The following is a 14,143-nucleotide window of genomic DNA, read 5'->3' as shown; positions in this document are numbered from 1 at the left end:
ATTCTGGCTTTTCTTGAGAATTAGGGCTTGTGAAATCCACGGCTCTTTATTTTGCTGACTCAGCAGGTGAGCTCTGTGTCGCTCCAGGAGCCTCCGAAGGACCCCAAAAGCTGCATTTTCGGGAAGGGGTGGCTGCCCCGAGCCCGGGGAGAGCTGGGGACCTGAAGCAAAACAGGGTGCGGGCAGTGATGGCTGCTCGCAGCTCTGCTGTGCCAGCAAGCCCAGCCCTCCGGGGTGGGTTTAGCGCAGGATTAGCTCCTGTGAGGTTGCTCTGCCTCATCCTCCCGGGTTTCACTAGTGGGGGGCAGGTTTCCACCCCACCAAGGCTCGCAGGGGTGGGGGTACGGCCCTGGCTGGACGTGCCTCACACAACCCCTGCCAGTGGTGTAAAATAGGTCAAAAAACCAGCAGAGCTTTCTCCTCGGTGCAAAAACAACCTCAGAAAGCAGGGACTGCTTAGTGTCTGTGCTTTCTGCTGCGAAGGGAGGGCTCCAGGCGGGCTCCCCTCGCCCGAGGCAGCATCCAGACGTGGCGTAAAGGAACAGTCTGTGCCTTAAAGTCATTTTGGCTGGTGGCATTCAGGTGCTGGGCGCTTCGTAGTCAGGGCGTAGCATCTGGCTCCCCCACTAAACCTCCCCGTGCAGCGAGGGACTGAGCGACGCAGGTGGAGCGTGTGCAGTTGAAGAAGATGCTTTTCCTTTTTAACCAGCTGGGTTGGTTTTGTGTGTGACAAGAACTAACCAGACTCAACGGCCGGGAAAGCTTAACAACAGCCTTGGTCGCTAAAGAGAGGCCTCGGCCTGGCTTCTGCGTTTGGTGTTTGTCATCGCTTTTAATGAAAACAGAAATCCTGGGGGTTTGGCTGAAGTGTGCGTCTTCTCCCCCAGATTTTGGAGTGATGTGCAAACCACCTTCTCTAGTTGTGCCCTCCCTGGGGTGGGGGAGCCCCGGGACCGCTTAGCTGGCGGGGCTGGGGCTGCAGCGTCGGCCTGACGCTGGTCGGAAGGTGCCGTGGGATAGATCCGGAGTAAAAGCACAACTCTGCTCTCGGGTTGGTGCACCTCGACCTCCCGGCTTTATCACGGCGTCAGCTTTTCCTTTCCCTCCCCGGGAACGCGCACGGTGATTTATTACACAACGCTGCTTCGGTGCGGAGGCAGCGCCCGAGAAACCTTCCTCCTCGCGGTTCTGCAGCCGCGCAGAATAAGCTCCCGGGGTTGAGCGGAGGGAGGGCTCTGCCTTACAGCTCTGCCCGGCAGGTCTGGGAAAGGCCGAGCCGGGTCGCTTTGAGCGGCCGGTGGCCCTGGGAGCGGTGCCGTCCTCCACGGGCTGTCCCTGAAGGACGAGATGCCCTTGAGAGGCTGGTGGGGAGGGTTTCCAGCAGCGAGGCGTGGGTGAGCACCGGCCCGCTCCTTCCTCCTGTCCTCCCCTCTACCCCAAAAGAAAATCACCCATCTATGAGCAGATTTCTGGGGGGGGCCACAGGGCAGCAGCCCCCCTCCAGCCAGCTGCAGTTGGGGGTCCCTCTGCCCTCGCCGGTGCAGCCTGGGGGGGTCCCAGCTCCGGCCCTGTGACGGTCCCATCCGGCGCTGGGCTGCTCTGCCTCTCCAGCCCTGAACAAATTAAAGTGGGACTTTAGCAAAGCCCCTGCTAAAGCCTCTAAGCAGGTGCCTGCTCCTGTTAACGAAGAGCAAATCAGTGACATAAGACAGCCGGGCAGGATAATCACGGCGAGTCTGGCTCCAGCGGGGACGCTGGTAGGTGAAGCCGGTCCTCGACCTGTGGGCAAGGATTTAGCAATGCTGCTGCTTCCCCCAGGTCAGCTCCTCCTCCTCCTCCTCCCCAGCAGCTCCCGGAGGTGCCAGGATGGATCCCAGTGTCAGCCGGGGGTTGTGCGGAGCAAAACGAGCCTTTCCCAGGTGCTCGGCCACCAGCAGCAGTGCCAGCCCGAACTGGTGGCCCACTGCCAGCTCTTTGGGAGGGCTCTTCCCATCCCGCCGGATGAGGAACGGCCTCGTGAAACCCCTGCGGGCCCCTCGGCCTCTGCGGCGGGATGAAGGGCAACGCCGAGCTCGGCCGCTCTCGGTTCCGCTGGGGGCAAACCACCACGCTGCTGCCCACCACCTTCACGTTTTGGGGGGTTTCCAACCACCCAAAATCCAAATAAATCCGGCCTGAAAATGAGACCAAAGCAACTCATTGCTGTGTCCGAGTGGACACCTGACTGCTCATCCTGGGCTTCCCTGGTGGGGTCCAGGCTCCGGTGCCCCCCTCGGATGCAAGCAGCGCAGGTCAGCAGTGAAATGGGGGCTTAGGGGAGCCTGGACTGTCCCCCCGTTTTTCAGCAGTGGGGTGTTGCTGCTGCTGTGATGCAGGACCAGACCTGCTCTTGCTCCCCTGGCAGCGCCTGCTCCCCTTCACCCGCCGCTCTCTGTTCAGTCCGCAGTGCCCGCCCCGAACTTCGCCATGCCCGTGACGGTGCCGGTGACCAACCAAAACACGCTGCAGTTCAGCAACCCGGGCAGCTCGCTGGTGACCCAGTCCCTGGTGACCTCCTCGCTGACGGACCCCCGGCTCCTTTCGCCGCAGCAGCCGGCGCTGCAGAGAAACACCGTGTCCCCGGGGCTGCCGCAGAGGCCGGCCAGCGCAGGTGAGCAATGCCGTGACCCTTGGCACCCCTTACTCCTCATCCTCACTGTGAGAGCCTTGCTGGGCGTGCAGCACCGAGCACGGAGCATCCCAGGGGGGCTGAGGACATCCCTGCTGCCTCCATCCCCTGCCCGGGGGCAGGAGGTGTCCCTGGAAGGGTTGTTGCCCACGGGTGCTTGTTCCTTCTGCCAGAGGTTGATACCCCCCAGTTTGTGCCTTGGCCTCAAACTGGGGGTGACCCCCCCGCCGCCACCTTACCAAGGGCTTTTTGAGAGCCGGATCCCTGCAGGGATCTGTTTCGAGGTTGGGCAGCGCAAGGAGATGAGTCACCCGGCGCCGTTCCCAGGCTTGGGGGTGGCTGCCGGCATCCCGCTCGCCGGTGGCACTCCGGTGACATGGGACTGCTGCCTAAAAAGGGCTTTTCTGAGTCGGGCTGTGCTGGTTGCAGTTGGTCGCCGAGCGATTACTCACGCGGATCTGCTGACAGATAGGAGGGAGCAGTCATTTCCAGTGGGGACCGGTGATGGGTGGCAGAGGGCAGGTTGAGGGAGAGGAGCTTGTCACCCATGTCCCCTGCAGTGGAAAGGGGAGGGGGGGGGGCGGGGGGCACGACGACGTGTGACCACAGCCCGGCTCTCCTGCGGTGCGATCATAAATAATAATAGCGTGCAGAAAGCCCCTGCCTGCTATTTTGGTTGTCACAGATGGTCTGTAAAAATCACACGGGCTGCAAATGGCAAGAGCCGGGGACTGTGACCGCCCGGACATCTGGGTGGTGGGCACTCGCCTGCGGCCCCCGGGGCTCTGCGAGCTCAGGGGGGGCTTTGCGAAGGGGCTGGAGGGGTGCGAGAAAGGCTGGGGGGTGCCTCCAGAAGCATGTTGGGTCAGAGCGAGCAGAAAGGTGCCTGGGCTGGGATGTAGGAGTAGGATGTAGGAGCCGTGGCTTCGCTTGCTGCGCTCTCCGCACGGTCTCGGGGATGGCTCGAAGCGCTCAGAAACCAGGATGAGGCCCCCAGACCTGAGGGAGTCGGGTCTTTCTGCTGTAGGACTGGTCCCGAAGAGCAACATCTCACTCCAGGCTGGGCGGCAGAGCCCTCCTCGGGCACAGCCAGCCGTAGCTCTGGCTGCAGGGATCTCCCTTGCCCTCTCACAGGCCCCTCTGCTGAAAAAAAAAAAATAAATAAGAGGCTTCGTTGTAGTGCAGAATCGGCTGGAGGCTCGCCGTTTCCATCTCGCTCGCTCGCTGGTCGTTTGAAGGGGGATAATTTTGCGGTTGCAAGCACAGAGGTGTTCCAAGTCCGGCCATCTGCGTCTCATTCACTCGCTGCCTGGGACACGGAAGAAATCCTGTTTATAGGAGCCAGGCCCTTGCATGTTAGAAGAGCTTTTTTTTTTTTTTCCCCCTTAAATTTTTTTTTTTTTAGCAATGCACTCGAGCTGAGAGCAGAGCGCTGCGGCATTGTTTCCAAAGCAAATGTGCAGCAGAGTGTTGGGTTGGTATCTCGGCGCTGGCTGATGCCATCTGCTCGGGGACGGCGCGGGAGAAGTGCGGCTGAGGGGTTTTTTGGGGCTGGGGACGGGGTCAGCATCACTCACCCGAAGGGGTCAACCCGCTTCTGCAGTGCGAGTGGGGTCCTGCAGCGGGGCACAGCCCCCAAATCCTGGTGGGGTCCCTCCTCCGGGACTTTGCATCCCCATCCCTTGAAGGGAGGATGCTGCAGTGCCACGTCTGCCCCGTTTTGGGGGTCACCTTGGCCCTTTTTCAAGCTGTAAAATATTTTTGGGACCGCCGCCATCCCCGATCATCCTCCCACATGGGGAGCAAACGCTCTTCCCTGCACGGCAGCAGCTCAGCCCTTCAGCGCTCCTCCCGCCTTCGGGGGCTCGCTGCAAGCCCAGACCTGAGGGCTGGAGGGCTGGAAAAAAAGGGTTTCTGTCTCAGGTTTCCCCATCTGGGGTGAGGAGGGTTGGGCGGTGGTTAGAGGTGGGGTTTGGGATCGGAGGCTCCTCGTTCCCCCGCGCAGGGCTCCGGGATGACTGCGGTCGCAGCTCCGGAGCCTCCGTGCCGGCTGTTGGCCGAAATCACCGCCCGCAGCGTGGCTGGGCAGCCCCGAGCTGTGAATAGGTGGCTTTCAGAAATAACTCAATAACCAGGCAGGAAAAAAAAAAAAAAAAAAAAATCTTTTTGCAGGCGAGGCAAAACGTTCAGTTTATTGGGGATAAAAAGGCCTCTGGTACGGTTTTTCCCGGCACGGCGGGGAGCGGCGGCGCTTTCCAAGCGTTGGGACCGTGGGAGGCCGAATTGTAGCAGCGTCCTGGCAGCGTGCGGGGATGGTTTCCATTCGGTGCGAACATTACAGGGGAGATAGTGTTTCACGTCTTGCTGCTGGGGCTCTCTTCCCCAGCAGCACCGTCCCCGTGTCCCCCAAAGGGGGGCTTGGAATAAAATAGCCGCAGTGTTTTCCAAGCCGCCTCCTTTGGAGCGAGCTCCTGTGTCGCCTGGCTCCTTCCCAAAGGAAACGGATCTGCCTGGATAATGTTTCCCAACCTGATCACCAGGAATGCTGCTCATTTTGCCCGGGACTTTCTTCCCGGGAAGGCAACACCACTCATTTTCCTCTGCCTTCCTCCCTCGTGCTCCCCCTCTTCCTCCCCCCGCCGAAAGGAGGGATGCTCACCGTGTTCCCAATTGCTTTGCAGGGGCGATGCTCGGGGGAGACCTCAACAACACGAACGGAGCCTGCCCAAGCCCCGTGGGTAAGTGAGGAGCCACCTTTTGGCACAAAATAGCCCACTTTTGGCAAGTGGTGTCGGTGCCGGGACCTGCGCCCTTGGCTCTGCTCCGTGCCTCAGTTCCCCCACCCCAGGGAGGATTTTGCTGCTGAAGGGTTTGGTGTGTGGAGCTCCGGGCCAGCGCCTTCGCTGGGGGCTGCTGGTTTCAGCGGAGACCCCAGAGACTGAGACAGGAGGGGGGTGCGTGTCCTGGGGGCCAGCGTCTCCCCTGGGTTTTCGGGGGAGCTGCAAATCAAGGGGCTGAGGTGGCCGCTGAGAACCCAGCTTTGGGCAGCTCTGGGTTCAGCTCGCCGTGCCGAGTTCCTCCCTTGACCTGGGGTGAGTCACTTAACACCTGATTCCTCGTTGCGCTTGGGCCCTATAAAGGAACTTTACTGCAAGGAAAAAAGCTCATTAAGGTCCCTTTCCACTGCGAGAGCCTCAGTGCTAACAAGGCTCAGACCTTGTGGCTTAGCTCCCCGGCTATAAAACGCGCTAATAATACCTCCTTCGCCGCGCTCTGCCTCCGCTGGCTGCAGGGTGAGGTCTTTGGGGCCGGCGCTTGCGTAGGTACAACCCAAAAGCCAACGACGGCCCCCGGGTCCCGCTGGGAAGCAGCTGCTGCTACCGGCACCGCTGCCACAGGCCGGGGCAGGACGGGCTGCGGGCCAGGGCTGCGCCGGGTGATGCCATCCAGCCCCCGGCGAGGCGGAGCGGCCAAGGCAGGCTTGCACCAGAAGCCTGGCTCGCCACCCCCTCGGGGGGGGCTTTTTTGCGGTGAGGCTCCCAGCCGACAGCGCGGCGGAGGAGTGTGAAATTCAGCGTTGCCCCAATTAAAACCAAATTGGAGCCTGGGTCCCACCCGCCCCACGACGGGGCTGGTCCAGACGTGGTTCCTCCCGGGAATAACCTTTTCCCTGTGCCGGGCAGCGGCCGTGCCAGCGCCGGGGGAATTTATCCCCGGCTGCGCCTCCAGAGCCAAACCCCGCCAGGGTGGTTTGTGGGGCTGGCGTCTCCCCGGGGCCTTTCCAGCACCCGACGCGGAGCTTTGCGGCTCCTTCGAAGGCAGAGGGAAGGGGCCACGGTGCCGCGGCCCCCAGCCACCTTCGCGGCCCCTTTTCCCCCCGATGCCGCCCCCACGTCAGCTGTTGGGAGCAGCCGTGGCGGCGCGGAGCTTGGCAGGGCCCGTGAATGTCAGCATTGACGTCACCGGAGCATTCCCCGCGTTCCTGCCGCCGCTCCAGGAAACGGGCGTGAGGAGCAGGGACAGCCCGGCCGCGGCCAGCCCCGGACCCCCACCGTCCCCGGGCCCCCGCCATCCCCGGGGCTCCCCGCGCCGGCTGAGGGAGGGGAGCGTGGCTCTGGCACCGCGCTTGCGGTTTTTGGATACCTGGGACATCTCTTCCTCCTCCTCCTCCACCTCCTCCTCCTCCTCCTCCTCCTCCCTTGCAATCTCTGCAGCACCAAGCGATTACCTGCTGCCTCTGAGTCATCAGCCGCCGGGTGCCTCTGGTCGGATGCTGCGGCGGTGCCGGCTGCATCCCCGCATCCTGCCCGCGCGCCGTGGCCAGCCCCATCCTCGGTGCCCCCCGGGCGAGGGCCCTGGGGTGCTGCCAGGCTCAAATTTACACCAGGGTGGTGTAAAGGCGGCCTGGAGCGCTCCGCTTTTGGACCCCTTTTTTTGGGGTTACTCCGAAATCGTAGCGCAGCCCTTCTGCAGCTCGCGGGGGTGGCCGGATCCAGGCTGGGGGGGGGCTCCTGCGATGGCAGAGCCCACATTTCCATGCCAGGGAAGTCCCTTTAGGGGTGAGCAGCGGTGTTGGGACCCAAACCTTCTCCCCTCCAGCACCGGGGCCACCCTGACCCGCACCCCAACTGATGCACATGACGTGGTGCACCCCAAAGTGGCAGTTGCCGTGAGAACCGCACGCACATCCGTGTCGGTGCCACCTTGAAGAGTATCGAGGGGTTTAACATTTCTTTTGGCTGTTTCTCCGTCGGCTTTTGCGTGGCCATTGGCGCCGCATGTAGCAAAAAGCACCTGGGGAATTTTATGCATCTTTGTCGTTAATAAATATAAAAGGCATCGGCCTTGCAAGTGGAATGCAGGTAGTTCAGGTGCGCAGAGGTCCCCGGGATCTGAGGCGCCAGGCACGTGCCTTCTGCACGGCTGCTCACGGTGATTTGGGACTGGGAAAACACCTCGCTGGGGACAGGAAAGCTGGTCCCCTCCCTCGGGCTGGGACATGGATACGGGATGTGCAAGACGAGGCTGAGGGGAGACCTCCTGGCCCTCTGCAACTCCCTGAAAGGAGGGTGCAGAGAGGGGGGAGGAGTCTCTTGAGCCAAGGACCCAGCGGCAGGACGAGAGGGAATGGCCTCAAGCTGCGCCAGGGCAGGGTCAGACTGGCTCTTAGGAAGGATTTCTTTGCAGAAGGGGCTGTTGGGCGTTGGAATGGGCTGCCCAGGGCAGGGGGGGAGTCCCCATCCCTGGAGGGGTTGAAGAGTCGGGTTGAGCCAGCGCTGAGGGATCTGGTGGAGTTGGGAACGGTCAGGGTGAGGTTCATGGTTGGGCTGGAGGAGCTTCAAGGGCTTTTCCAACCTGGATGATTCTGGGATTCTGTGAAGACGGAGCTGCCAACCCGCAGCAGTGCGGCCACCGTGGGCATCCCTGGGGCAGCACCTCTCGTCCCCAGTGGCATCGGTGGGACTGGACCTGCGGCTGCCGGGGTGCGTGGCCGGCCCCCGTGCCCAGTTTACCCCATCACCGTTGTGTCCAGCCCTGGGGCAGCTCTGGGAGAGGCAGTGGCTGGCACTCGCCCCCGATGAGCACGCGCCTCGGCTGCGGCATCACTGCCACCAGCCGCCTGCTGAAATGCAGATGTAGCGCAATGGTAGATGTGATTAATAATGCAATCAGCGACCTATTTTTCCCGGTCTAACGTGCAATGAATATGAGGGCTGAATCCTGGTGATTGCTAAACGCCTTTCTATCTTTGGGGCCTATTCATAAAAAAAAAACAACCCTCATCAGAACAGTAATCTGATCCAATTTATTCCTTTCCTGATGTTCATCAAATCTTTTCCTTTTTAAATTTTTTTCTTCCTTTCCTTTTTTCTTTTTTTTCCCCCCTCTTTGCACATAAAATCCTTAAGTGGGGCAGCAGGAGGAGGAGGAGGAGGGAACCTCAGATCTTCAAAGGGGCAGTGGGATCAGTGAACTGAGTCCTCACTCTGCCACAGCCCCTTTTCGCTGCTCCGGTACCATAAAGAGACCTTAAAAGTGAACGTAACAGTAATTATCCCCCCTTGCTAGGGCCCCAGTACCCTGCCAGAGCAGCATAAAGAGGCCTTGCTGCAAATCAGGCCTGTAATATTTATTGGTTGTTATTGCAGTAACGATCGTGGGTCCCTGCAGGTTGCGGAGCTGCCCTGGATGCTGGGAGCTGGGGGCCGGCTGCCTGCCCTGCCTCTACCCCTGCCTGCCCCGGGGCAGGTTTGCCTGGTCTTGGTGGGGAGGATGCGCCGGCTGCCGGCATCCGAGCACCTGCCGGCACTGCCGAGCTTGCCCGGGGTTGTGGATGAGGCTGCCTGGGGTGCAGGAGGGTTTTGGGGAGCCTGGGGGTGCCGGGGAGCAGCACCCACAGAGCCCCGCCGTGCCTTCGCCCTCGCCACGCGTTCAACCTCTTCCTCTCCGCCGCCCGTTTTCCCGCAGGAAATGGCTACGTGAGTGCCAGAGCCTCTCCGGGTCTCCTTCCCGTGTCCAACGGCAGCAGCTTGGGCAAGATCATCCCGGCCAAGTCCCCGCCACCGCCCTCCCACAGCACGCAGCTCGCCACCAACAGCCGCAAGCCGGATTTACGCGTGATCACCTCGCAGAGCGGGAAGGGGCTGATGCACCATTTGGTGAGTGCCCGGCAGAGATCTGCCAGGAGACCGGGGTGGGCGCGTGTCTCCTGCCACCGGACAGGTCGCAGGGTAGAGCTTTACGCTGGAGCTGGTGCGGTGTGGGGGCACCTATTCTGTGCCGTAGCGGTGGGAGCTCAGCCGGGGCCTGGCCGGCGGGGAAACCTTCCTCAGGGCTTGGTTTTGGGACCATTTCTATTTAACATCTTTATTGATGGTCTCGATAAGGACAGAGAGTGTGTCATCAGTAAGTTTGCAGATGACCCCAAATGAAGCGGGAGTGTCGATCTGCATGAGGACAGGGAGGCTCTACAGAGAGACTTGGATAGATTGGATCGGTGGCCAACGTCAACGGGATGAGCTTCAACAAGGCCAAGTGCCAGGTCCTGCGCTTGGGCCACAACAGCCCCCTGCGTGGCTACAGGCTCGGGGAGGTGTGGCTGGAGCTGTCTGGAAGAGAAGGGTCTGGGGGTTCTCATTGACAAGCAGCTGACCATGAGCCAGCAGTGTGCTCAGGTGGCCAAGAAAGCCCACGGCATCCTGGCTTGGATTAGAAATAGTGTGGCCAGCAGAAGCAGGGAGGTGACAGTCCCCCTGTGCTCGGCACTGGTGAGGCCACACCTGGAGGGTTGTGTCCAGTTTTGGGCACCTCAATCCGAGAGAGATCTCGAGGGGCTGGAGCGAGGGCAGAGGAGGGCAACGAGGTGGGGAAGGGCCTGGAGAATAAATCCTGTGAGGAGCGATGGAAGAAGCTGGGGCTGTTCAGTGTGAGGAGGAGAAGGGGAGGGGAGACCTCATCACTCTCTGCAGCTCCCTGAAAGGACGTTGTGGAGAGGTTGGTGCTGGTCTCTGCTCCCAGGGAATTAGTGACAGAACGAGAGGGAACGGCTTGAAACTGCAACAGGGGAGGGTCAGGCTGGACAGGAGGGAAAAATGTTTCCCAGCAAGAGTGGTCAGAGAGTGGAATAGGCTGCCCAGGGAGGGGGTGGAGTCCCCACCCCTGGGTGTGTTTAAGGGCCGTTTGGATGAGCTGTGGGGGGATGTGGGGTAGGGGAGAGCTTTGTAGAGTCGGGCTGAGGGTTGGACTCGCTGATCCCGAGGGGCTTTTCCAACCTGAGTGATTCTGTGGTTCTGTGAAACCCGAGGAAGGAAGCTTGGATTCCCATTTGCACCATGCTGGATGCAAACAGCACGGCGCAAAACCCTGCACCGGGCACCGGTGTAACCCGTGTGTGCCCCGTGGTAGGCGAGGGCGAGGGCGCGGTGCCGGCGGCGCGGCGGTTGGCGGGGCTGTCGAGTTAACGGTGCCTCTCGGTTTTCTCTCTGTTCTCCCGCGGGCAGACGGAGGATCACTTGGCTCTGGTGAGTTCCCTGCTGAGTGTTGCCTCGCGGCGGGGTGGGACATGGGCCGCTTGTCCCGTCGGTCCCCGCACCCTGCCCCGGCGCAGCGGAGGCGTGGGGTGCGCGTAGGGGGGTGGACACCGGCCCCTTTACCCTCCGCTGGGGACACGGCGCCGGTGCCAATGTCACGTCCAGTCCCGCCACAGAAAATCAATCCCAAGAAAAACGCCCTCTTAGGAAAACCAGGTTCCCTATGGAAAAGAAGGAGCTGACACGAGGCTGTAAAGTGCCCGTTTCTCCACCGAGGCCAAAAATCTGCGCTGGTTTCCCTGAGGGAGGTCAGCCCGGGTCCCTTTTGGGGCCGGTGCTGCACGGAGCCAGCCTGGGCACCGCCACCGCCCGGGGACCTGCCCCGTGGGCTTCGCTGGAGCCACCACACTTTACAGCACGGGAAGACCTGGCCCACTGCCACCACATGAGAGATAGGGAGTAAATCAGGCTCTTCCCATATTAAGGATATTATTTAAAGCCTGTGTAAATCCACTGGCTGGCTAGTGCGCTCCCTAAACCTCCTTTGTGCACAGGGGCAGTTTTCTGTGTTATTTTTATGGCTTTTTTTTTTTTTTTTCCCCCCCTGCCAGCAAAGTGAACACCACCTTGTTTGTGGCAGTGATTCACCCTGTTCTGTTGCTATTCTGGTGCAGGGCAGATGGGCGACAGGTCAGCGCAGCGAGGAAAGGGCGAGAGCCGCTGTAGGATGCAGCTAACGCAGCCAGGGAAAAGCTCTCCAAAAACACAGGAGTAAGCCGATACCTCTCACAGCCTGCAAGGAGACGCTCTTGGCCAGGGGAAGGATTGGCCAGGGCTTTGGCAGACTTGAATTCTGCTGCTCTCCATGCCCCAAAACCCTTCTTGTTTAATGACCCCCCTCCCAGCAGCTCCGTGCCTCAGTTTCCCCATCTGCGGAGCGAAGACAGTCACCACCCGCCTCCCCATCTGCTCGTCACTGTTCCCGCTGCCAGAGGGCATTGCCTGTCTCCGAGCTGCAGGAGCAGCTTGCTTTAGGCAAAAATCAGCCGGGTTGGCATTAACAGTTTTAATTGTTAGTCTGAGCTAACCCGGCTGATTTTTGCCTGAAGTGAAGTACAGTCCTCGCCCAAACCGAGCTGGCAGCGGGGAGCTGGAGAGTGATGAAATCCGGGAGGGGGGGGACAGGGACCTCAGCACAGCTGGATCTGGAAGGGGAGAGCGCTGCAGATTCACCCCGCCTGGTGCAGATGCCCCCCCCTTTGCTCTCATAACCTTCTCCCCAGATTTGCTCTCTTCCATATTGCTCAACCTACACACCAGATCTTCTCTCTAAATGGCAACTCCCACCTCTTTACACACAGGCAGCGGGATGAGTCAGCTGAGACCTGCCCCGCTGCCCTTAACCCTTTGCCCAGCGTTAGGGTTTGCTCCTGGCAGCTTTAGGCTCTGGGCACCGTCTGCTCTTTTAGTGGGTTCAGAGAGGGGTCCCCCCCATTTCTCGACACGCTCCCACGTGTGAAGGGTAGAGCAGGATCCACTCACCAAGCCGCCGGCGGCGAGCGAGCGCACCCGGGAGCATGCCTGCATGGTTTTGTCACCAGTGGGAATGGCAGTTTGCAACCGGGAGCATTTTGCAAGGCGGTGTGAGTGGCGCGGGGTGTGGGGGGGGGCGGCTTGCACACCTCAGCACCTCCAACCTGCATGAATCGGGATGGAAAACCAGGGTGCAGCCACGTCTGCCATCCCCCCCCTCGCCTCGAGGTGTCACGGGGGTGGGTGCTGCCCTGTTCCCAGTTACACCCCTGCTCAGCCCGTGTCCCACCGCCCCGGCCGGACTCATCCCGGTGCCAGCGCTCTCCCGGGAAAGCCGCAGAGCCCCGGTGCAACTGGGAGATGGAGGGGATGGGGCTGCAGGTCGCATCCTGCTGGGCTGGCTCAGGGCCCGGCGCAGGCAGGGGAGGGAGGGGGCTGAATCCTGCCCACCGTGAAGGTGTTTCTCCGCAGCGTCCTTAACCCGCAGGCGGTGGGCACGGCCCAGGGCGGTTGCCAGCAGGATACGTGCCAGGAAAACCTGCTCCTACAGCCCCCAGGCTTTAGCAATTAGAGCTCTGGTAATCGCCTTCCCTGGGTGGCGGGGAGGGACCTGCGGGCCGAGCAGCATGTGGGTGCAGGGTGCTGCAAATCCAGCACGCCGGGGTGCTGTCAGCCTCCGGAGGGGGCCAGGACAGGGGGTTTTTTAGCCTCCAGCCTTAGCCCAGGAGAGTCCCGCGTGGCCGTGGACCATCGCAGGCCCTAAAAGGCTGTGGTAGCCCTCAGCACCTCGCAGCGAGCCGGGAGGAAGGCTCCTCGCCGTGTCCCTGGGGATGAATCCAGCCTCGTGCCAGGCGTGATTTAAGCTGGGCACTGCCCCAGTCTTCACAGGGTGACGTGTGCCGGGGTGCTTCAGATTAGAGTCAAGCCTCTTGAGGCTGATTTAAATCAGATCAGCAGAGACAGCCCAGATTATCTGCCTTGTAAACAGGGCTGAATCTGACCTGTGGATCCACCCACGTAACTGCCTGGAAAACCACGGGGGGAGGCTGGCGTGCAGCGGTCCAAGAGCAGAATTTTTCCACAGCGGACCTGCTAATGCCTGAGTCACCCAAACCTCATGAGGGCACCGAGCCGGCAGGTTGCTGAGCGCTGACCTTTAAATTTAAGGCTGCCAGAGTGCCTTTAAAATCCTGAGGCCAACGCTCAGCATCTTCAGCTTGCCTCAGAGGCAGGGGGCTCGTTTGCGGCCATCGGTGCTGCAGGGAGGAGGATGCGTCAGCTCTGCGCTGTGTTAGCTGATCCTGGTTTGGTTTGGTGCTTTTCTCACTCCCTGAGTAGCTCAGCAAAGCTCATGTTCATCCTCTGGAAAACAGCGACTCTTGTTTTTTTACAGCAGAAGGGATACAGGCTGAGGCACCCCACTGTGATTCCCCCTCCGTGCACGTTGCTGGTCCTTGCGGGTGAAGCCTTGGGCAGAAAGGTGACCCAAGTGACCCGCGAATGAATGTCACAAGGGTCCTAAATGTCTGTAGCTGGTGTGGTTTGCATTTGGCTTTGTTGCAGTGAGGAATGGCCAGAGGATCAGCCCTGCTTAGTCCCACACTCCCCATGATCAGCCTCGGCCGCTATAAAGGCTGGTGCATGCCACGGGGGTCAGCTACAGACTGACATTGTGGGGGGTCACAACCCCCCGAGGGCGACGGAATAAAATGCGTTTGGGTTGTAACTCCCCCTCCGTTTGCTTCCCCAGCAGAACACGCAGCGGTTAGGTGTCTCCCAAGCAACTCACTCTTTAACCACACCGGTTGTTTCTGTGGCTACTCCGAGTTTGCTGACGCAGGGGCTGCCTTTCTCCGCCATGCCCACAGCGTACAACACAGGTAAGAGCGCGCAGCCCGGGGACCAGCTCGCC

The 14,143-nt window shown here is 60.9% G+C and overlaps 1 protein-coding gene across 10 annotated transcripts in view; it reads left to right on the top strand.

Annotated features, from left to right (window-relative positions):
- The window catches only part of MEF2D (myocyte enhancer factor 2D), a 78,554-nt gene that overhangs the window by 58,368 nt on the left and 6,043 nt on the right, over positions 1-14,143 (top strand). For 6 of the 10 annotated variants that reach the window (XM_074809733.1, XM_074809734.1, XM_074809735.1 and 3 more), the window contains 5 exons: positions 2,440-2,650; positions 5,350-5,406; positions 9,137-9,327; positions 10,669-10,689; positions 13,982-14,111. In XM_074809733.1, coding sequence (XP_074665834.1) covers positions 2,440-2,650; positions 5,350-5,406; positions 9,137-9,327; positions 10,669-10,689; positions 13,982-14,111 — 610 coding nt within the window. The remainder of the gene's footprint in view (positions 1-2,439; positions 2,651-5,349; positions 5,407-9,136; positions 9,328-10,668; positions 10,690-13,981; positions 14,112-14,143) is intronic. The other 4 variants (XM_074809743.1, XM_074809742.1, XM_074809740.1 and 1 more) reach the window with 3 other exon arrangements.

Source organism: Strix aluco, chromosome 30 (genome assembly GCF_031877795.1).
Source record: "Strix aluco isolate bStrAlu1 chromosome 30, bStrAlu1.hap1, whole genome shotgun sequence".
In the NCBI taxonomy this organism is placed as follows: domain Eukaryota; kingdom Metazoa; phylum Chordata; class Aves; order Strigiformes; family Strigidae; genus Strix; species Strix aluco.
The sequence above is the reverse complement of the archived record's forward strand: the minus strand, read 5'-3'. Positions and strand labels throughout refer to the sequence as shown.